Source organism: Oryctolagus cuniculus, chromosome 1 (genome assembly GCF_051225735.1).
Source record: "Oryctolagus cuniculus isolate XC-2025 breed Fujian yellow rabbit chromosome 1, ASM5122573v1, whole genome shotgun sequence".
Lineage (NCBI taxonomy): Eukaryota > Metazoa > Chordata > Mammalia > Lagomorpha > Leporidae > Oryctolagus > Oryctolagus cuniculus.
The window spans coordinates 69,198,847-69,221,250 of NC_142867.1; the positions used below are offsets into that span (position 1 = coordinate 69,198,847).

Genomic DNA, 22,404 nt, shown 5'->3' on the forward strand with positions numbered 1-22,404 from the left:
CAGGCAGAGGCCTTACCTACTACACCACAACAGCGGCCCCTCCACAAACTTTTTGAAATGTTCTTGTAGTATGAGTCCTATCCTTGTCACAGTTGTTCTATAAATATACTGTTTTTATTTCTGTCTCCTGAACTTGAAAAAGTTAATACTTTATTGGCATTTTTAAAAAAGAAGGATGCTGAATTCAGGACTTCATTGTGAGAAATGAATGGCTGTATTGATTCATTTTGGAGGTCTATAAAATTATGCTAATCTCGGCTGCCCTTACCACAGTAGCCTGTTTCCTTGTAGCACAAAGGAATATTTGGGTAAAAAGATTTTCATTTTTTAAAAAAGACTTTTTATTTATTTGAGAGGCAGAGCTACAGACAGTGAGAGGGAGAGACAGAGAGAAAGGTCTTCCATCTGCTGGTTTACTCCCCAAATGGTTGCAGTTGCTGGAGCTGGGCCAATCAGAAGCCTGGAGCCAGGAGCTTCTTCTGGGTCTCCCACGCAGGTGCAGGGGCCTAAGCATTTGAGTCATCTTCTATTGCTTTCCCAGGCCATAGCAGAGAGCTGGATTGAAAAAGGAGCAGCTGGGACACGGATTGGTACCCAAATGTGAAGCCAGTGCCGCAAGAGGCTTACCTTACTATGCCACGACACTGGGCCCAAGATTTTCATTTTTAAATGTAAGAGACAGAGAGAGTTCCTACTTGCTGGTTCACTCCTCAAATGCCTGCAGTTTCCCTTAGCTGGGGGTCCAAGGCATAGAGCCAGGAATTCAATCCAGGTCTCCCTTGTGTGTGGCAGGAATCCAATCACTGGAGCCATCAGTGCTGCCTCCCAGGGTCTGCATTAGCAGGAGCTGGGTATTGAACTCAGGCACTCCAATATGGGATGCAGGCCTCTTAGTGGCTAGCCCTGCATCAAAAGATTTTGTGTGTGTGTGTGTGTGTGTGTGTTATCACATTCATGCTGAAAGTACAAGTTCATCAAACTATTGAAGAGCAAAACATTTATTTGTTTATTTATTATTATTTTTTTATTGTCAGGGTCTCCCCTGTGGCTACCCCCTCCACCACCTCCAAACCTATAGAAAATCCCACACCTAGGAGTGTCCCAGGGAGACAAAGTATGGGGAAACTTCTGTGTTCTGCCCTCTGGCCTAGGCAATCCTGGCAAGGAGGGTGCATGGGGAAGGGGAGGCTGGGAACTCCACCTGCAGAGGATGTGGCACTGCTGATATGTGTGGGGAGGAGGCGCCTGCTGCCAGTTTTCTGCTGGTACTGCTGGGGGTGGCATCCAGAGATGGGTGCCTGACTTGAGGGCTGGAGCAGTGATGCCCTTTGCCTGCTGGTAGCCATTGTTCCTGTCAGAGTGCTTACTCCAAGGCCCCATCTTCTGCATCTGTGTCCTGGTTGTGTTCCAGCTCATCTTCACTATGCAAAAGCAGTCCCGCCTCAACATGGCTGTCTCCAGCTTGGGTTTCTTCCTGGGTTGTGCCTGCCTTGAAAGTCACGTCCTTTTAGGGGACTGGTGGGGGCTGCTGCAACCACTACTGCCACTGCCACTGCCACCCTTGTTATCTGGGTTGGCCTTTTGCTCCTAAGCAATATACTCCAAGTAGCCCAGCAGGGCATTGATACTGGGTCTGTGTCAGCTCTGTCTTGATGGGCTGCACCTCACTGCTGTTGAACCTGACCTTGGCTGAGCAGTTAGTAATGACTGTGGAGCTGGCAAAGAGCTTGACAGGTGTTAGTTTTGACTTGCCAGGCCAAAGGGACTGTGACCTGTGGTCGCTTCACCATGACTGCCCTGGGCACTGGCAATGGCGATAGGCAGCCCCAGAATTCCAAGAGCCTGTATACGGCAGGTGGTGCTCCCTTTAACTCCTTGGGTCTGTTGGGTTTGGGCTCTTCTGCCATGTTGATGTCCAGTGTTTGCCCAGCCAGCACTTGCCCATTGTTTCCCAGCACAGCTGCCTAGGTATGGCACTCGTTGGCTTACTGAACAAAGGCATAGCCCTTGTGCTCAGAACAGCTGGTCACATGGCTGTACTTGCAGAAGGTGGTCTCCATATCTGACTTCACCACAGCTCAATAGCTGTGTTGAGGTTCCAATGAGGACCCAAGAATTCATGGACTTGGGCTCATTCTTATTTGTGACATTGGCTGTCTGGATCTTCAAGGACGTGGTGGCCACCAGTACCAAGGCTGAGCTTATCCAGCTGTTTCCTCCTTGGGGTTACCAGGATTAACACCAGCTGCCTCTGAGAACAGGGTTCACCTCCACAAGAGGTCTGGAGATAGCAACATGACATGGAAGGAGCTATTTTTTTTTATTGAACTTTTTTTCTTCCATAATTGCAAACAGAAGCTGCATAAGAGGGGATGATTCTGATTCTGAAGTACTTCCTTCATAAGATTTCAAAGATACAGTCATCAACAGAGAAACTGTGGGGAGCAATCCGGACTGGACTGAGTTACTGGAATTAAGACTTATTCTATGCATCTGCTCTCCCACAATATGGCGCTGGGAGAGAAGTAAACAGCTTCCGCACAGCTGCTTCCAGTTCAACCAATAAACTGTAGGACTTGCTCCTGATTGGAGAGCAGCGTACTCGGCGTGTGGGCAGCCGAGTTGGGATTGGCGGAGGAGGACTATAAAGGAGGAGAGAGACGGCATGCACCAGGAACATCTATGGGGAACATCTAGCTGAAGGAACACCCGTGCAGCCCCCGAGAAAGCCGGCCGGCGGTGTGCCGCTCCCCTGTGGAAGTGGGGAATGTGGCTGGGGGAACTGCCCTTCCACGGAGGTGGAAGGGATAGTAGCCAACCCGGGAAGAACCAGCAGCAAACCCGGGGAGGGCCGAGCAGATGAAAGAACAGCGCAGGGTCCTGTGTCGTTCCTCCACGAAGAGGGGGAGCGACAGAAACCACATGGCTCAACTTCTTAGCAGCTCATCCAATTCTGGTTCTACCCATCACTTGGATGATCGAGAACACCAAGTCTCACCCACCTTTTCTTTTTTCTTTTTTTTAAGATTTATTTTATTTATTTGAATGGCAGAGTTAGAGAGAAAGGGAGGGAGTATGTGGGGGGGGGAGAAGGAATCTTCCATCTGTTGGTTGACTTCTTAATGGCCATAATACCTGTGGCTTGGCTAGGCTGAAGCCAGGAGCCCGGTACCCCATCTGGATCTCCCACATTGATAGCAAGGGCCAAAGTACTTGGGCTGTCTTCTGCGTTCCCATGGGTATTAGCAGGAAGCTGGACGAGGAGTCAGGCAGCCAGGACTCAAACTGGAACTCATGGGTGTTCCAGCAGCTTAACCTGCTGTGCCACAATGCTGATCCTTCACCCACCTGTTTTACTGTAAATTTTGTTACATTGCATATTTATTTGTGGGTGAAAAATGAGTTATATATTTAAAAATTTTTATTAAATATTTAGGAGTCAGAGAGAACTCCCACCCACTGACTTACTCCCCAGATGCCTGCAATGCCTGCCTGGACAGGAGCAAGGAGCCAGGAATGCAATCCAGGTCTCCCATGTACACCACAGGGATCCAGTTACTTGAGCTAACACTGCTGCTTCCCAGGGTCTGTAATAGCAGGAATCTAACCCGGGAATGCTGATGAGGAGCATGGGCATCTTAATGGCCAGGCTACATGCCTGCTCCTTATTTGAATTTTTTTTTTCAGCAAGATTTATTGATTTATTTGAAAAGAGAAAGAGAGAGGAAGAAATAATCTTCCATTTGCTGGTTTATACATTGGATGGCTGCAACAGCCAGGAATAGGCCAGGCTGAAGCCAGGAATTCCATCCAGGTCTCTTACGAGGGTGGCAGAGACCCAAGTACTTGGGCCAGTATCCATTGCCTTCCAGGCAGGAAGCTGGATGGAAAGTGCAGAGTAGGCAGTACTCTAATCAGGCACTGATATTGGACCTAAGTGTCCCAAGTGGTGTCCTAACCCACTATGCCCCTTTTATTTTTAAAATTTTGACCTGGATTTAGTTCTTAGATGACTGGCTTTTGAGGAGTGGACCAGCAGATGGGATTTCTCTAATAAGTAAGTAAACAAAATTTTTTAAAGTTTTTTTTTTTTAATAGTAATCTTGTCTTATTCTCAATTCTAGTTTTCAAAACATTTTGAAATAGTACCTTAATTTATTTGGTATCTGTTGAAACCTAGGACTTTGTTGAAATATATGCACGTCTCTGCAGTTTTAAAACAAACACAAAGTATATTACTTGGAAAAAAAAATCCTGGACACCAGGCAGGAAGTCTGGGTTCTACTGTGTGTTGGCACCAAGGTATTCCTCAGTGTCTGAAGTCATTTCCCTTCTGATAATACAAGGGGTTGAACTGTTTAAGACTCTTTGGACATTGAAACTTGAAGTCAAATGAAAACAAATATAAGCCCTAATATATGAAACAGACCAAATGTATTTACACTGGTAGGAAATGGGACAGGCCCAGAGCCTCTGAAGCTCTTGTACTCTATAGAACATTCTGGAAATCCTTGAACCAGATACTCTTCCAGTTGATGTCACATCACTTTCACAGCAGCAACCTACAAGCTTAATTAAATTTGCAATGTTGAGATGCATCAAAATTCATCTCTTTTGTTGCTTGTATGAAAATTGGCAAAGATGTGAGGAACTATGCTGGGCCCTTAGTATTAAAGCTTACACTAGTGACATTTAGGTTTTATTCATTCGTTTTTTAAAATATTTATTTATTTGAGAGGCAGAGTTACAGAGAGAGAAAGAGAGAGAGATTCTTCCATTTGCTGGTTCACTACCCAAATGGCCACAATGGCCAGAGCTCAGCTGATTCGAAGCTAGGAGCCAGGAGCTTCTTCTGGGTCTCCCACGTGGATAAAGGGGCCCAAGCATTTGGGCCATCTTCTACTGCTTTCCCAGGCCATAGCAGAGAGCTGGATCAGAAGAGGAGCAGCCAGGACTCAAAGCAGCACCCATACTATGCCACAGCACTGGCCTCTATTCATTAGGTTTTATTTATGGCCTGTGTTCAAGTCTGCGACTTTTACTTTTTAATGATTTATTTTTTACTTACTTTATTTTAAAGTCAAAGGGTCAGAGAGATTAGGAGAGACAGATATTCATCTGTTGGTTCACTCCCCAAAAGGTCACAACAGTTGTGTTTGGCTAGGCCAAACCCAGGAGCCCAGATTTTCATCTAGGTCTCCCACATGGGTGGCAGGGGCCAAGCACTTGGACCATGTTCCACTGCTTTCCCAGGCACATTACCAGGGAACTGGATCAGAAGTAGAGTAGCTGGTACTTAAATGGACACTCATATGGGATCCTAGTGTTGCAAGCAATGGCTCAATCTACTAGACCACACATACCCCACAACCCCTTTAAAGATTTATTTATTTGAAAGGCAGAGTGACAAATACAGGAGACAGAGCTCTTCCAGATCTGCTGGTTCACTCACCAAATGGCTACAATGGTTTGGGCCAGGAGCCAGGAATTCCATCCAGGTCTTCTGCTGCCTTCCTGGGTGCATTAGTAGGGAGTTGGATCAGATGTAGAACAACCGGGACTTGAATTGGTGCTCATATAGGATGTGGGGGCAGTTTAACCTACTGCACCACAATGCCAGCCAGCAAGTCCTGGCTATTCTGCTTCCGATCCAGCTTCCTGCTAAGCACATCCTGGGATGCAGCAGATGATGGCCCAAACTGCTTAGTTCCTTGCTACCCATGTGGAAGACTCAAATGGAGTTCCTGGCTCTTGGTTTCAGCCTGGCCCACACCTGGCTATTTTGGTCATTTGAGGAGTGAACCAGTGGACAGAAATCTGTCACTCTGCCTTTCAAACAAATGAATACATCTTTAAAACAAAACATTGTAGGGTTCTAAACCTTTTATGTTATCATTTTAGAGATGAGAGTATTAAGGCAAAGAATGGTTAAACAAGTTGTATAATGATTAAAAAAAAATGGAGGCAGGATTTACAATCAAAAAATGACCCCTCCTTTTCTTTCTTTTTTTTTTAAGATTTATTTTTATCTGAAAGGCATCTTCCACCTGCTGGTTCACTGCCCAAATGGCTACAATGGCCAGGGCGGGCCAAGCCAATGCCAGGAGCCCAGAACAACATCTGTGTCTCCCACATGGGAGGCAGCAGCCCAAACACTTGGGCTATCTTCTGCTACTTTCCCAGGCACATAAGCAGGGAGCCAGATTGGAAACAGAGCAGCACTCATAGGGTGCTACTGTCACAGGAAGTGCCTTAACCTACTGCACCACAGACCTAGGACCCCTACTACTAATCAGTGTTGTGGTGCTTTTGCATTCATAGCCATAGCAGTGGGAAGTACCTATGATCAGAAGACAGAGCAGAAAAGTCAGCAGGGAGGAGCGGGATCAGCACGCATGAAAGAAGAAGAGGTACACAGTATGGCACAGCAGGAACCTGGGCAAAACGGGAGATTGTGACAAGGACAGTAGACTAGAGAGGTCACACCCTTAAAGAATCCCCACCTTTATCATTGCAATAATAGGCTCAAAAGAAGTGGGGGCAGATTCAAGAGATAGAACAGCTGGATTAACATACAAGGATGTCACTGACTTCATATTTTTCTATTTTTTTTTTTTTTTTGACAGGCAGAGTGGACAGTGCAAGAGAGACACAGAGAGAAAGGTCTTCCTTTGCCATTGGTTCACCCTCCAATGGCTGCCGTGGCTGGTGCGCTGCGGCCAGTGCACTGCGCTGATCCAATGGCAGGAGCCAGGTACTTCTCCTGGTCTCCCATGGCAGGCAGGGCCCAAGGGCTTGGGCCATCCTCCACTGCACTCCCTGGCCACAGCAGAGAGCTGGCCTGGAAGAGGGGCAACCGGGACAGAATCCGGCACCCCGACCGGGACCAGAACCCGGTGTGCCGGCACCGCAAGGCGGAGGATTAGCCTAGTGAGCCACAGCGCCAGCCGACCTCATATTTTCTTAAAATACAGTTGCTAGTGCAGGCTAGAAAAATGTTGGCCGACTTTGTAGCAGATACTAGGCAAACTGAAGCCCTAGATAGTGTACAGTTCTCTTAAGAAAGAGAGAGGACAAGAGGACAAGTCACTCCTTTAGCAAGACTGTAGTGCCTGATTTTAGCATAAACAAGATATATTCTCCAAGTAAGAGTAGCTGTGGTTTGCAGTCTCTGCTGTCTGCCCAGTGTTTACACAGAATACTACTTCCGGCTTTGAGTATTGTCATTGTATAATGTCAATGAGAAAGTCTCCTGGAACAAGGTGTCCAGAATGGGGACAGGATACTGCCTGTGTGTATGCCAACAGGAAAATGTACCTGGTAATAATCCAAAGATACTTTGTACAGAAATACAAAAGAACATTTTATTTATATTTTCCTCAGCATAGCAGTCCAATTATGCTTTATATCCTGACAATGGTCAGCACAGGCTAAAAATAATTATGCTGTTGCTCAAACTCACTGCCTTGAGTAAGCACAGCAGTCTAAATGGTCTCAGATAATTTTAACAGAGGAAAGTGAGATTTTTTTTCAGATGTGTTTCATTGCTTGTGGAGGGTAAGTGGCTTCTCACCATGGTGACAATTGGGTTGCTAGGCTGGGCAAGGTCAAGTTCAGAAGAATGGCCCTTCAAACATACTTACTAAAATAAATGGCTCATGCCACCAGCAACTTTCTTCAAGTTCCAATTAATTTCCCATGAAATAATTGCTTGGCATACATCCAAGCAGTTCCATTATTCATTTTTTCTTTGTTTTGCCAACAGGAGGGCCAGTCAATACCGAAACATACAGTTTCAACCAAGAATATGTGATGCCCACGGCACAATACACAGAGGTCAGTAACAAGGGGATGAAAGGGTACTTCAGCTTCCAAGAGGTAAAAGGGAATAAAAATTCACAGCAGATTTCCAGAGGCCCCAGGCCTAGGAGGTAGAAAGTCTCCATCCAATTAAAAAGAGGTTTTTCTTTTCTGAAGAAAAAAAAAAAGTCTGATTTTAGATGAGTCATCTTAGTTTAGCAAACACTTCTCAGCTAAAACTTTCCCATCTGCACTGTCTTCAGGTGCACTATAGCAAAGGCTGGAGTCAAAAGAGTGCATGAAATTTTACAGTTATAAAATATGTTTATCCCAAGAACCCAAATTTGCCTAATCTTCTACTAGGCTGACACTTAGCTGAAGCTGCTCAGAGTCAGCTCTGCATTTGGAAGAGGGAAGGTGCTGGCAGCCATGATTCTAGAGTAAGAACACAACACATAATATGTAATTGGGATGTTAAAATATTTTTATATATACATGTGTGCTTGTATATATACACACACACACATACAAGATTTATTTATTTACTGGAAAGTCAGAGTTACACACACACACACACACAGAGAGAGAGAGAGAGAGAGAGAGAGAGAGAGAGAATTTACTATTTGTTGGTTTACTACCCAGATGGTTGCAACAACCGGGGCTGGGCCAGGCTGAAGCCAGGAGCCAGAAGCCTACTTAGGAGTCTCCCATCTGGGTAGTGGGGGCCCAATCATTTGGACTATCCTTCACTGCTTTTCCTAGGCCATGAGCAGGGAGCTGAATCAGAAGTGGAGCAGCTGGGACATGAACTGGCATTCACATTGGTCAGCATCCCAGGTGGTGGCCTTACCTACTTTGGCACAACACTGGCCCCTTAAAAATGCTATTTTTTAAAAAAGATTTATTTGAAAGTCAGAATTACAGAGAGGGAGGGAGGGGGAGATAGAGATAGAGAGAGAGACAGACAGACAGATAGAAAGACAGAGACAGAGAGAGAGAGAGATCTTCTATCTGCTGGTTCACTCCCCAAATGGCCGTTAACAGCCAGGGCTGGGCCAGGCTGAAGCTAGGAGCTAGGAGTTTCTTCTGGGTCTCCCATGTGGGTGCAGGGGCCCAAGGACCTGGGCCATCCTCTGCTGCTTTCCCAGGTGCATTTGCAGGGATCTGGATTGGAAGTGGAGCAGCCAGGACACAAACTGGCAGCAATAAGGGTTGCCAGCATCATAGATGCAGCTTAATCTGCTATGCCACAACACCGGCCTCCCAAAATTCTTTTTATTTTGGTAAAACATATGTAACAAAAATTTACCATTTTAGCCATTTATCAAATATACTGGTAATGGAGCCCCAGCTCCTGTGGATGTTAAGATGACATTATACCATTATCACCATTATCCACTTTCAAACATTTTCATCGCCCCAAATAGAAATTATGGAAACATTCATAATAATTCATCTATCTCCCCCTCAAATCTACCTCTAATTTATTTTATTTCTATGAATTTGCCTCCTCTACAATTTTGTTTAAGTGGAATCATACAATATTTGTCCTTTTGGGTGTAGCTTCCTCCTAACATATTTTCAAAGATGATCCATGTTATATACAACATGTGCCAGAATTTCATTCTTTTCTCTAGCTAACATTCTACTGTATGAATAAACCATTTTTATTTAGCCATTCATTTGTTGATGGACACTGAGGTTTTCATTTTTTGGCTCTGTTAATGTTACAATGAATATTACTGAGTCCCTGTCTTCAATTCTTTTGTGCATATAGCTAGGAGTGGAACTGCTGAGTCATGTAGTTATAACTGAGTTTTAATATATATGGGTTTTTATGGACATAATCAGATATAAACCACAAGCAATTTAAAAATTATAGAATTTAATTATATAATTTAAAAAACAATTACATAATTTAAAAATTATAGAAATAATATCACATAGTTGAGAAGAGAAAAAAATTCCATCATAATTCTACAAATAGAAATAGAAATGCATCTGTATGAATATTTAACATTTCCACTGTTTAGTTTTCATGTAAGATTTCAATTTATGCTAGGTGGTTCTCCTCAAACATCCCCCAAACTAAAGATACAACCTGTTGTTATGTCCTGATGAGATGATGGGTAATTTCTGTATTTACCAATTATTTTGTAACATTATATTGCCATTATTATTTAAAAATAAATTTTAAAGGTTTATCTGACTACTTAGTAGTAAACATTTCACAAGAGTAAATATAATTATAATTTATATAATTATAAACGTAATTTAAATTGAATTACCTGAATAGAGTCTTCAGTGAGGAAATACTATAGATGGTAAACAGTAACATGAGTAAGATTTTAATGGGAAGTTCTGTTGAAAGAACAACAAAAAAAGCAACAGTGATACTTTAGCTGGTAAGAGAAAGGTTTATTATACTTAAGGCAATGTAAGTGCATAGACATAGCTGTTTAGTATTAATGATGCTTTTTGATCTTAACTATGTATTTTTGTGACATCTAAAGACGCTTAGAATTAGGAGCAACTTGATGATTTTATTTAAGAAAATGGGTTTAACTTTCCAAGATGGTTTCAGGTTATTTAAATCAGACATACTGATCTGGAAGCCTGGGTGCATGAGGCACAATCATCAAATGTATCCCTTGAAAAAAAGAAGCTGCTCACCTGGTGCTGTGAAAAGCAGAGGGAAGAGGGAAAAATGTCCTGTTGTGGTCAGAATCAGAAAAATTGAAGCATCGTCTGCTTTTTCTACAGACAAAAGGCTAAAAAGAAAAAAAATCTTAAAATAATTTCTTAAAACAACAATTGAAATTATACTTGCAAGTAGCTGGAAAAAAACTGCATCTATTTTTAGTCTTAGTTGAGAATACTTATTTTAATTTAAGTAGGAAACTTTTAACAATTTAAAGAATGGGCCAACTCAATGAGGAAATATCCAAAAACGAATCTTGCGCTCCTGAGTAACTGTTTAAAGAGGAATGCTATGGGACGAGGTGCTGCCTGGTGTGGCTTTGAATCAGCCCAGCTTTGGCCATTGAGGCCATTTGGGGAGTGAACCACAGAATGGAAGACCTCTCTCTTTAACTCCACCTCTCAAATAAAATTTTAAAAAATTAAAAAAAAAAAAAAAAAGGCCTAACTAGTACTTGATAGCTGTGTGACTTTGGTTAAGTCTTAAACTTTCTGAGTCCCAGCTCCTGTGGATGTTAAGATGAATTTATACCAACTTTTTCTAATATCTTGTAAGTTGTGAGGCTCCAAAGAAAGAAAGCAATAATTAAACAAAGAAAATCTGTGGTTTAGTACAAACATTCGGTATCATTCCAGAACAGAATCAACACTTGCTTTGACTAATAACACCTAACAAGGAGCCACAGAACGTTATTTTCAAAGATGTGATGACTCTAAAGCCGAGCTTTCCCACACCATGTAACAGCTTGGTGGCATGGTACTTACTCAGTACACACCCTTACCAAACGTGCAGAAACACTACATGCATTTCTGCGCACCTCAGGGCCTTCATGGGTCCAAGGATCCCAAGTGAAGCATCCCTGCCCTGTCCTAGTAGAAATCAGTTCCCATTTATCTTTACCTTTGCCTGCTCTATTGAGAATGACAAGCAGGGACAGAGCAAATGGAGAACAATAAGATGCTGTAAAACTTGCCAGAAATGCCAACGAATTGAGCTGTCTACTTACCTCAGTGGGAGAATGGCGAGGAGTATTGCTTTTTCATGGACATGCCACCCAAACAGAAAGGAGCTCAAGGCACAAAGAATGAGACATCGAAGAAAACCTCTGGGCCCTTGGGGTTTAAACCAAAGACAGAAAACAGAGGGCTAGAAACAATAGGTAAAGATAAAAGTTCAGTATCATTTCAAATTAGCTTTATACAAACAGTGTTTAGGTGAATACAAATTGTGTCATCTGAAATAGAGATCCCAGACAATTCTTCATTAAACTGGAATACCTCATCACTGTGCACATTCCACTGAAAGTCAAAAGCAACTACTCAGAAAAAATAGGCATTTGAAAGCATAAATGTAACTCATTAGAATTAATCCACTTACCAAAAATAAAAATTATTGATAATTTTAGGGATATAATACAGGGCAGCAACTTACTACTTCTTCATAATTAGTTAATTAATTATCAAACTAAGAAAATTCACAGATATTTTTGAGCTAATAAATTAGATGTTACTATATTAATAAGAAAGCATCTGGCTTTAGCCTGGCGCATAATCTACGATAAAACCACGGCCTTCTATGTGCAGCTTACAAGACTCAGATTTGAGAGAAAGAGAAATGTCCCATCTACTGGTTCATTCCCCAAGCTCCTACTGGCTTCAGCTCTGGGGCGGAGAACTCAACGTAGGTGATAGTAGGGACCAAATCATTTGAGCCACCACCTCTGCCTCCCAGGATCTGCATTAGCAGAAAAGTTGGGATTCAGGTCTCGGAGCTGAACCCAGGTACTGTGATGCAGGACGTGGGCACCTTAACCACTAGGTTACTTCAGGTAAAACACGTGAACAAGTAGGACAGCAGAGATTTACTACCTGCATATCAGTATTGCCATGAAACTAAGTGGGATTAGGTGTTTTGCTAGTAGCTTTGGGCCAACTGCAATGCAAAATTAAATATGAGTGCAATAATCAAAGTGAGTCACTTATAATGAATTCTTCTAAATTATATCACAACACTGAGGTCATCACAATAACTAACGATTATGAATAAAGCCTTTAACAGCACTGGACTCAGATTAGATTCTGATGTTCAAAGAGCTGTTGTTGACTCTTTCAGCTCATTATTACCACCAAGACAAAATACATCATCCAGAACATTTGGAACTTTGACCATTTAGCCAAGGATGAAACAGAACAAAATCTGAATGTCTGTGGTACAGACATTTTCCTCTTTCTCCACAGCAAGGTCCATGCCTCCCCTCCTCCCCAGGCTTTTCTCTTTCCCTGTCCCCAGGTTGAAGAGATGGTCTAACAGTCACTAGCAGCAATCTCTCACAGAGACTTTACCAGTAACCTTGCCTGACAGTGTTCAAAGTTATTCTAGGAATTGTTATTGAAGGGCTTCAATCTGCAGAAGAATTACAACCATGGAGATTATCCTACAATCTGAAAAGCCTGAGAGTTGAAATTTACTCAGCCACACAAAAGAACAGCAAAGAAAACTCAAAAAACAAGTACCATCTGTTGAGTTCTTACCAACACAGCCATCAGAGTGCAGACGAAGGTCGCCAAGGGAGTCACTGAGGGCAGGACTACATGCTGGAACTCCTGAACCAAGCCACTTGTCATTGAGGCCTTAGGAATCTTGCTGGGATCAAGAAGTTTCAATTGCAAACCTAGAGTAAGTAGCCATTTTATTTTTATCAGTGGAACACCATATTTTACCAATTTCTCAAGGAAAAGAATAAATATTCCTGCTGCTTAAAGGCCAAGATTTCATGGATTTATTTCTCTACTGTTCTACCTAAAATGCCTCTGGTCTTAAGAGTATAATTTGCGGTTAGAGCTGTCGCACAGTAGACTAAGCTTCCGCCTGGGGTGCTGGCATTCTATATGGGCGTTAGTTCATATCCTGGCTGCTCCTCTTCCTATCCAGCTCTCTGTTTATGGCCTGGGAAAACAGTGGAAAATGGCCAAGTGCTCGGGCCCCTGCACCTGCATGGGAGATTGGAAGAAGTTCTTTGCTTCAGATCAGCTCTGCTCTGGCCACTGCAGCCATTTGGGATTGAACCAGTGGATGGAAGATCTTTCTCTGTCTTTTTCTCTCTCTGTCTGTAACTCTACCTCTCAAATAAATAAATAAATAAATAATTTTTTTGACAGGCAGAGTGGAAAGTGAGAGAGAGAGACAGAGAGAAAAGTCTTCCTTTGCCATTGGTTCACCCTCCAATGGCCGCCGCGGCCGGTGCACTGCGGCTGGTGCACCGTGCTGATCTGAAGGCAGGAGCCAGGTGCTTCTCCTGGTCTCCCATGGGGTGCAGGGCCCAAGCACTTGGGCCATCCTCCACTGCACTCCCGGGCCACAGCAGAAAGCTGGCCTGGAAGAGGGGCAACCGGGACAGAATCCGGTGCCCCGACCAGGACTAGAACCTGGTGTGCCGGCGCCGCTAGGCGGAGGATTAGCCTATTGAGCCATGGCGCCGGCCCTCAAATAAATAAATAAATTTTTAAAAAATATCATATATAAAGCAGGGAATCTGTGCAGCTTACATGAACCTTGTGGGCAGACAGTGTAAACAGTACGTGCTCTCACTGCTTGCAGAAAGCAAGCTTTCTCAAATGCAGTCTGATCACGTCACATCCCAAGTTTGAATCCCTCATTTCCTCTACCACACTGTGTTCTTTAAAGGCAGGAAAAATGAGGCGTTCATTTCTATCTCCACCACACTGACATTCAATAAATGTATTAAATGAACCAAGTCTTGGGATGATACAAGCCCCATTCCCAACAGACTTTGTAGTAACGGGACAGTTTAGCAGCTGTATGGCCCCATCTAATGCCAGTGAAAAACAGTACAATGCAAGGAGGGTGAAGACTACTCCGATGGTTTCTATTTGTTCACCTCTTCTTTCTGCTCTAGCCTGGTAATTCTCTCTTAAAGCTAGAAACACAGCTGCTCACCTACCACTGAATTTCCATGTAAGACATGTCTGAGGCAGCAGACAGACACACAAGGCAAGTTACAGCAGTTCCCTAAGAGAAGGCAACTGGCCCTTGTCCCTCACGCTGGCTGTTCAAAGCTTTTGTAAAATACAAATGTTAGAAATTATTTTGCCAGGCTTATCAAGCCTCAATTCACAGTGTGAGAAGGATAATACCAACTTACAATTTCCAACAAGTATGCATCAAAAATAGTAACAGCAACCACCATGCATTAAGTATCTACCATGTGCTAAGGACTGTGCAGCTTTAGCCTCTCAAGGCACAGAGTAATGAGGTAAGTGGCCCAAAGTCACACACCTGATAGGTGGTAGAAATGAACTTAGGTCTGTCTGGTTCCAAGGTTCCTGCCAATAACCTAGCACTTTGTTCTAGCTTTTGTTCCTCAGCATATGCTGCAAAGCAACAGGTAAAGTACCGATATGCTTTTACTCTAATAAGCCAAGTTAAGACTAGGGGAATCCAATAACTTGCCAATGCCACACAGTCAGTCAGCAATTATGGAGGTGGGGATCTATCCCAATCATCAGACTCTAGATCAGGAGGCACAAACTAGAACCCAGGGGCCAAATCCAGCCTGGGACCAGTTCTATACACCACTGAAATTATCAACACTTTCTACACTTTCAAAGGGTTGTAAACACACACACACACACACACAGTGTGTGGCCCACACAGCCTAAAATATTTCTTCTCTAGTCTGTTACAGAAAAAGCTTGTCAACTACTGCTTACGCACCAAGCTAGGCTGTACACAAAAATGACAGAGTGACCGATTCCAAGGTGAGTTATTTTTAGGGGAAACAGCTCAAAGGAGAAATTATTCTACATTTCAATTCAAACTTTAAAAAAGCACATAGCCTAGGTTTTCCATTTCTTCCCATCTTGTGCTAAAATACATGTTAACATTTTCTTTATTGGTTTAATACCCAAGGTCATGTCTTACACATTATTCTTGTTCTTTTATATATTTTAAATTTAAAAGGAGCATTCACTCTGCTGAATAATGCCTAAGGCAAAAATTACCTTCAAAAAGTAACTAAATATTTTAAAGTTTCCCCCAAGGAAATATCTACAACTGCACTGCTGCAAGCAGCTTTTATAAGGAATGCAGTCTGTTTACCGCACTTCACTTGGGCCCAAGAACTGAACTCCCTGTTCATCCTGAAAGCTAGGAGAACAATTTGGCCACATTCACAACAGAAAGCAGGTTTCCCCATTTCTTGATGTGACCAATGTTTTCAATCTGAATGGAAGGCCTGCTACCATACCGATGACAGACAGCACCTTGTCCAAGACATTGTACAAAGCCCAGAAGTTTGGAGCCCAATATGCATGGCAGAGGCCCCTCTTGAAAGGAAAGAGCCGGGAGAAGATTTGAGGCAGTTGGTTCTGTTGAAAAGAAAAATTAAGCTGATTAAATAGTCATCAATATTGTCTAAATGCAAAAAGAGAACTAGGGAACCATCTGTAGCATATATAATGTGTAGAACATTATGAGGTCTGAGTTTTTTTGTTCCTTTAAGGAATTGGTTGTATGTCTTCAGTGGTTCATAGAATTGCTTTTTATGTAAGCTTTCCAAAAGTCCAGTGGGACAAGATACATAAAAACACTTCAAATACCAGTCTACACTATTATGACATCAGTACAATAATGAAAGAATTTACAAAGTGCAAAACAGAGCCCAGGACTACAAAATATTCAAGTCTACTAGAGCAAGGAGGGTTGCAGGGAAAACAGCACTTTTCCTTTTTGGTGGCAATTAAAATCAATTCATTGATTTCACAGTGGGAAACAAGAAGAAAAACACTTGAACATCTGTTACATTCTAAGCACTTTTGAATGTATGCTGTCCTTAAAAAACTTCAAAAATACTGATTTTGATTGTCACAGATAAATTCTAGTAAGTGAATTCGCAAATCAGGATCTAAATAATGAGAATCAATTCTGTATATAACATATAAGCATAAACATATACATATGTGAACATGCAGAAAAACATCTGACAGAATATGACTCAACCTTTGATAAATCATACTGACTAGGAGTAGTAAGAAAAAGTGGACTTTTACTTATTTCATACATTTCCGGTTTCATTTTTTCTAAACTATAACAAAAATCATGCATTACTTTATTTATTTATTTATTTTTAAAAAGGACTTACCAAGGCTAGGAAAGGACCCAATGAAAGAGCAGTCACTAGGAAAACAACCAGTCCCAAGGAAGTAACACGGACAAAGCTGAAACTGTTCCATCGGACAGATCCATCTACAGAAAAGGAACACTGTCATTAGCCAGAAGCAGGGAAAGCTACACCCTAAGCCTATGCTAAAACTAGAAGAATTCCTTGATTGAACACCAATCTTTATGACGTGGCAGGAGCAGAGCAAAGCCAGAATGAGGAAAGGATTGATACGGTTAGCAACTGAGCGATATCTGTTGTATTTCACAAAACCCTCTTATCAAGCAAGTCCAAGTCAATAGTTCAGGAAGAAGGAAAACAAAGAAGATGCTGCTATTAGCACTAAAACTTGCCTGGTTTAACTGCAGTGAAACAGTAGGATCGTAGCAGATACACCCCGTACGCTGGTGCTACATAGAGGTAGATGTGTTTGAAATGTAGGAGAACAGCAAAGAGAAATGCTCCTTCCACATGCCTTTTCTAGATTTAAAAGGGAAACATGATTTTAAAAATCCAGAGCAAATGAAATGCAATAATGTAGTCTCCTGGGTTGGATTTTGGAAGAGAAAAAGGACATCAGTGGAAAAACTGTTGAAATTCAAATGTACCAGCATTGGTTTCTTAATCTTCCTGGAGGTACCAGGCTTGTGTGTAAGGTAGTATCACATTAGGGGAAAATGGGTGAAGGGTATACAGGAACTCTGTACTGTTTTACAACTAATTATCCTTTAAAAATTCCTGTTTTTTAAAGATAGATATACTGAAAGCAAACAAAATATGGTATCTAGGATATGTTTAAAAATAATTTTATGTATATGTGTATGTCTTTAAGTATAGATCACTGTACCATTTACTTCCATAAATTTTCTACAATAAAAAGTTTTAAAGGTAAATGTTCTATAGGCAATATAAGGAAAACAGAGGTAAGTGACTGCAACTAGCTTTTATACTAAGTCTAATACTAATAAATTATTATTTCAGCAAATGTTTGTTAAGTACTAACTCTGATGCTGAGATATAGCATATGATACACTGTATCAATATACTACAAATGCAGTACCAACTGCTACAAATTCTCCCACAAGAGCTGGAGTCCAGAAGATGTAATTATCCTCACCCTTATAGTTTTGTTTTGTTTTTTTTTTTTTTGACATGTAGCGTTATAGACAGTGAGAGAGAGAGAGAAGAGAGAGGTCCTCCTTCCGTTGGTTCACTCCCCAAATGGCCTCATGCAGGTGCAGTGGCCCAAGCACTTGGGCCATCCTCCACTGCCCTCCCGGGCCACAGCAGAGAGCTGGACTGGAAGAGGAGTAACCGGGACTAGAACCCGGCACCCATATGGGATGCCGGCGCCGCAGGAGAAGGACCAACCAAGTGAGCCACAGTGCCGGCCCCCACCCTTATAATTTTATAACTGTTAGTTGGTTTCTTTAGAGAAGCTAGAAATGGGTATGAATGCATAAATATGATGTTATACTACAAAAACAAAAAACCCATTTAACCACAACAGATCAGGTAACTTACATAGTATTATTGGAGGAAGGTTCTAGTAGAGCACCTGATCCTAGTAAATTACCTATGGGTCTGGCGTTGTGGCGCAGTGGGTTAACACCCTGGCCTGAAGTGCCAGTATCCCATGTGGGTGCTGGTTTGAGACCTGGCTGCTCCACTTCCGATCCAGCTCTCTAACATGGCCTGGGAAAGCAGTGGAGGATGGCCCTTGTCCTTGGGCCCCTACACCCGTGTGGGAGACCTGGAAGAGGCTCCTGGCTCTGGATGGGCATAGCTCCAGCCACTGTGGTCAATTAGGGAGTGAACCAGCGGATGGAAGACCTCTCTCTCTCTCTGCCTCTCCTTTCTCTGTGTAACTCTGACTTTCAAATAAATAAATCAATCTTTAAAAAAAAATAAATAAATTACCTAAATAAAGTATTTTGATTTTTAAAAACAACACAAAGTATGAGTTGACTACAACTAAATGAATCGTACCTATCTCACAGGATTTTAAGAAGGATCAAATGAAATAATGGTATTTGGCAAAGGTAAGTGCCAGAGATCATGAAAGGTCAAGTTCCTTCTCTCACTGTTTTCTTAGGTATAGTCCAGAACAATAAAGAAAAACAAAAGGACGCTTCCAGATCTCTTTGCCAATCTTAAAACATATTTAAGACCCAGATAAAGTCTAGCTGATTCCATAGTAAAATTTTAGTTCATTTGTTCAATAATCATTCACTGAACATGAAGTATGTCCTAAGCACAATGTAGATTTTTTTATGGTTTAAAGAAAGTTCACCCAGATATTGATGGTTGGTTGACAGAGAACTTTTTTTTTAATAGCCTTACATGAGAATCTTTATTTTGACAAGTAAGGAAGAGGAGCAGCTGGGAGGTGAACCAGTGCCCGTATGGGATGACAGCGCTGCAGGCAGAGGTTAGCCTACTAAACCACAGCACCAGCCCCTGACAGAGAACTTTAAATAGATATCTAATCTGATTTTTCTAAAGTCCTCTGTGGCAGTGGCCACATTTTACAGTAAGAATATAGGGAGTAGGTGTGGGAATTTGGCCTAGCAATTTAACTGCTAGTTAGGATGCTCATATCCTACATTGGAAGCCTGGGTTTGCTACTTGACTCACTCCCAATTCCAGCTTCCTGCTGATGCTGGGAGGCAGCAGTGATGGCTCAAGTAACTGGATTCCTGCCACCCATGTGGGAGACCTGGATTGAGTTCCCAGCTCCTGACTTTGACTCCACCCCTGACCGATGTGGGCATCTGGGAATGAACCAGTGGGTGGGAGGTCTCTTTCAGATTAAAACATAATGATGTAGGGATAAATTTCATTTTGTTGAGGAGAAAACTGAGGCTAAGAGGCTTAAAATACTTGTTTTAGGTAAAAGTTTTTTCTTTTTAAAATTTTTTTTTATTTGAAAAAAATGTATGTGAGAGAGAAAAGGGGAGACAGAGAAGTATCTTCCATCTGCTGGTTTACTCCCCAATGACTGCAACAGCTGGGTCTGGGCTATGCCGAAGCCAGAGGCCAGGAGCTTCTTCCAGGTCTCCTACATGGGTGCAGAGGCCCAAGCACTTGGGCCATCCTCTGCTGCTTTCCCAGGCACATTAGCAGGGAGCTGGATTGGAAGTGGAGCAGGCAGGACTTGAACTGGCGCCTATATAGGATGCCAGCATCAAAGGCAGCACCACAATGCCAGCCCCAGTAAATGGTTCAAGCCTGACAATGTAGCAACAAATTTTTGCAAATTCCTAAACCCCAGTCCCAGAGACTGTGTTTCAGTGTACAGAGGAGTGGTTCAGAAACCTGAACGTGGATAATAATTACAACAACTTCCCAGACTGGTTGTGAGGTTTACTCAATAGTATATTACATGATCTGGACCCAACCCGATGCAGCTGATGCAGCTGAGCAACCTCTGTGTGAGCCACACAGCTCATCAACATTAGTCAAGATTTCAAGCCAGCTCTTCTGGTTCTTAACTGCACACTTCTCATTACATTATTCCACATTCTTCTGGGGGTAAAGTACCATCATTTAAGTTATCATATTGTGAAAACTGCTGGAGATTTCATTCTTATGTAAATGATCCCAACCAAACACAAATTCAAGTTTACTTCAGGACTGCCACACTCTACTAAGTTTTGTTTTTTTTTTTTAATTTTTTAATTTTATTTTTTTTGACAGGCAGAGTGGACAGTGAGAGAGAGAGACAGAAAGGTCTTCCTTTGCCATTGGTTCACCCTCCAACGGCCGGCGCGGCTGGCGTGCTGCGGCTGGCGCACCGAGCTGATCCAATGGCAGGAGCCAGGTACTTATCCTGGTCTCCCATGGGGAGCAGGGCCCAAGGACTTGGGCCATCCTCCACTGCACTCCCTGGCCACAGCAGAGAGCTGGCCTGGAAGAGGGGCAACCGGGAGAGAATCCGGCGCCCCGACCGGACCGGGACTAGAACCTGGTGTGCTGGCGCTGCAAGGTGGAGGATTGAGGATTAGCCTAGTGAGCCGCAGCGCCGGCCCACTCTACTAAGTTTTTAGAGAAAACTATTTTTGAAATTTTTGATGAAAATGACTTTCAAGAAAGATGAAATTTGTGAGAAATAACCCCTCCAAAATATCCATAGCACTTGGCAATGCAAACTAGTTGGTTAAATAAATTCACCCACCACTGCTGCCTTTACAGGCTAAAAACCAAACTGAAGGGGAACAGACCTTGACAATTTTACATTTACCTGAAATAACCGTGCAATGGAGAGTAGCATTAATCCAAATAAAAAACCATTGTACTGGAAATGAATATCTGGACTCATGTCAAGGAAAGACAACAGAGGATACCAAATCATAATCAACTGTGCCAGCTGAATGACGGCAGCTGTTACAAAATGCTTTCTGAATACGTAAATTAAAGACAAAAATATTATTACTGGCTTGTACTTTTCATTAGTATTTTTTTAAAGATTTATTTATTTATTTGAAAGTCAAGAGTTACACAGAGAGAGGAGAGGCAGAGAGAGAGGTCTTCCATCTGATGGTTCACTCCAAAATTGGTGGTAACAGCTGGAGCTGCGCCCATTCGAAGCCAGGAGGATCTTCTCAGTCTCCTGCACGGGTACAGTGGCCCAAGGACTTGGGCCATCTTGTACTGCCTTCCCAGGCCACAGCAGAGAGCTGGATCAGAAGTGGAGCAGCCGGGTCTCAAACTGGTGCCCCTATGGGATGCTGGCGCTTCAGACCAGGGCGTTAACCCGCTGCGCCACAGCGCCGGCCCCCATCAATATGTTTTTTAAAAAGAGTCAAATCAGGGACAAACTCTTTAATTACAATGTATGTCTAAGGAGAAAAACTGAAACCTCCTCAGTTTTTTCTTATCTTGAAGACCTAGCAGCAAAGGGGCAAGAAGTTTTTGTTTTTTTAGAACAAAGAATAAGAAAGGGTTTCAACAGCCACTGAACGCCAATAGTATGCAGCACCCAAATCTTTTTCATTAAGCCTCACAAACGAACTTGTAAGGGAGTTAGAATTTCATCTTTAGAGATACTTTAGACATAAGTTAATGAAGGCTCAGAGACACTAATATGCTCATGGTCCTAAAGCTACAATACAAGATAACTGAGTCCAGGCCAGACTGAAACCAAAGTCTGGGTATTTTCCTCTATTTTCAAAAGCAGCTCACAGGGCAGGAATTTTTTTTTTTTTTTTTTTTTTTTTTTTTGACAGTGGTTAGTATGGTACTTGTGAGGCCAGTATTGTGGCACAGTGGATTAAGCCACTGTCTGTGATACTGTCATCCCATATGAGCACTGGTTCAAGTTCTAGCTGCTCTGCTTCTGACCCAGCTCCCTATTAATGTGTCTAGGAAGGCAGCAAATGGCCCAACCCAGCCATTGTGGTCATTTGGGGAGTAAACCAGTGGATGGAAGATTTCTCCATCTCTCCATCTCTCTCTGTAATTCTGCCTTTCAAATAGATGAATAAACCTTTTTTTTTTTTTTTAATCCTAATGCTTGGGACACCCACATGCCATATCAGATTGCCCAGGTTAGAGTCCCAGTTCTGCTGCCAACCCCAGTTTCCTGCTAATGTGCATCCTAGGGGGAGTACGCTGCTCAACTTGGGTTTTTGCCATCCACTTGGGAGACCCGGATTGAGTTCTGTGCTTCTGGCTTCAACTTGGCATAGCCCTGGCTGTTGCAGGCATTTGGGAGTGAAACAGT

The 22,404-nt window shown here is 42.6% G+C and overlaps 1 protein-coding gene and 1 pseudogene across 15 annotated transcripts in view; both read right to left on the reverse strand.

The window, feature by feature from the left end:
- Positions 1-982: 982 nt before the first annotated feature.
- LOC100347291 (RNA-binding protein Raly pseudogene) lies at positions 983-2,967 on the reverse strand (annotated as a pseudogene). Its single transcript, XR_016214565.1, has 2 exons — positions 2,964-2,967; positions 983-2,219 (listed from the first exon to the last, which is right to left on the reverse strand). The product of XR_016214565.1 is annotated as an RNA-binding protein Raly pseudogene (transcript).
- Positions 2,968-7,338: 4,371 nt separating this feature from the next.
- Positions 7,339-22,404, reverse strand: part of ALG8 (ALG8 alpha-1,3-glucosyltransferase) — a 32,682-nt gene continuing 17,616 nt past the window's right edge. For 7 of the 14 annotated variants that reach the window (XM_089331589.1, XM_089331561.1, XM_008263431.5 and 4 more), the window contains 9 exons: positions 20,923-20,990; positions 17,033-17,159; positions 16,662-16,765; positions 15,768-15,888; positions 13,033-13,172; positions 11,508-11,647; positions 10,474-10,571; positions 10,089-10,161; positions 7,339-7,971 (listed from right to left, as the gene is read on the reverse strand). In XM_089331589.1, coding sequence (XP_089187715.1) covers positions 7,740-7,971; positions 10,089-10,161; positions 10,474-10,571; positions 11,508-11,647; positions 13,033-13,172; positions 15,768-15,888; positions 16,662-16,765; positions 17,033-17,159; positions 20,923-20,990 — 1,103 coding nt within the window. In that variant the 3' untranslated portion in view covers positions 7,339-7,739. The remainder of the gene's footprint in view (positions 7,972-10,088; positions 10,162-10,473; positions 10,572-11,507; positions 11,648-13,032; positions 13,173-15,767; positions 15,889-16,661; positions 16,766-17,032; positions 17,160-20,922; positions 20,991-22,404) is intronic. The other 7 variants (XM_089331611.1, XM_089331614.1, XM_070075920.2 and 4 more) reach the window with 5 other exon arrangements.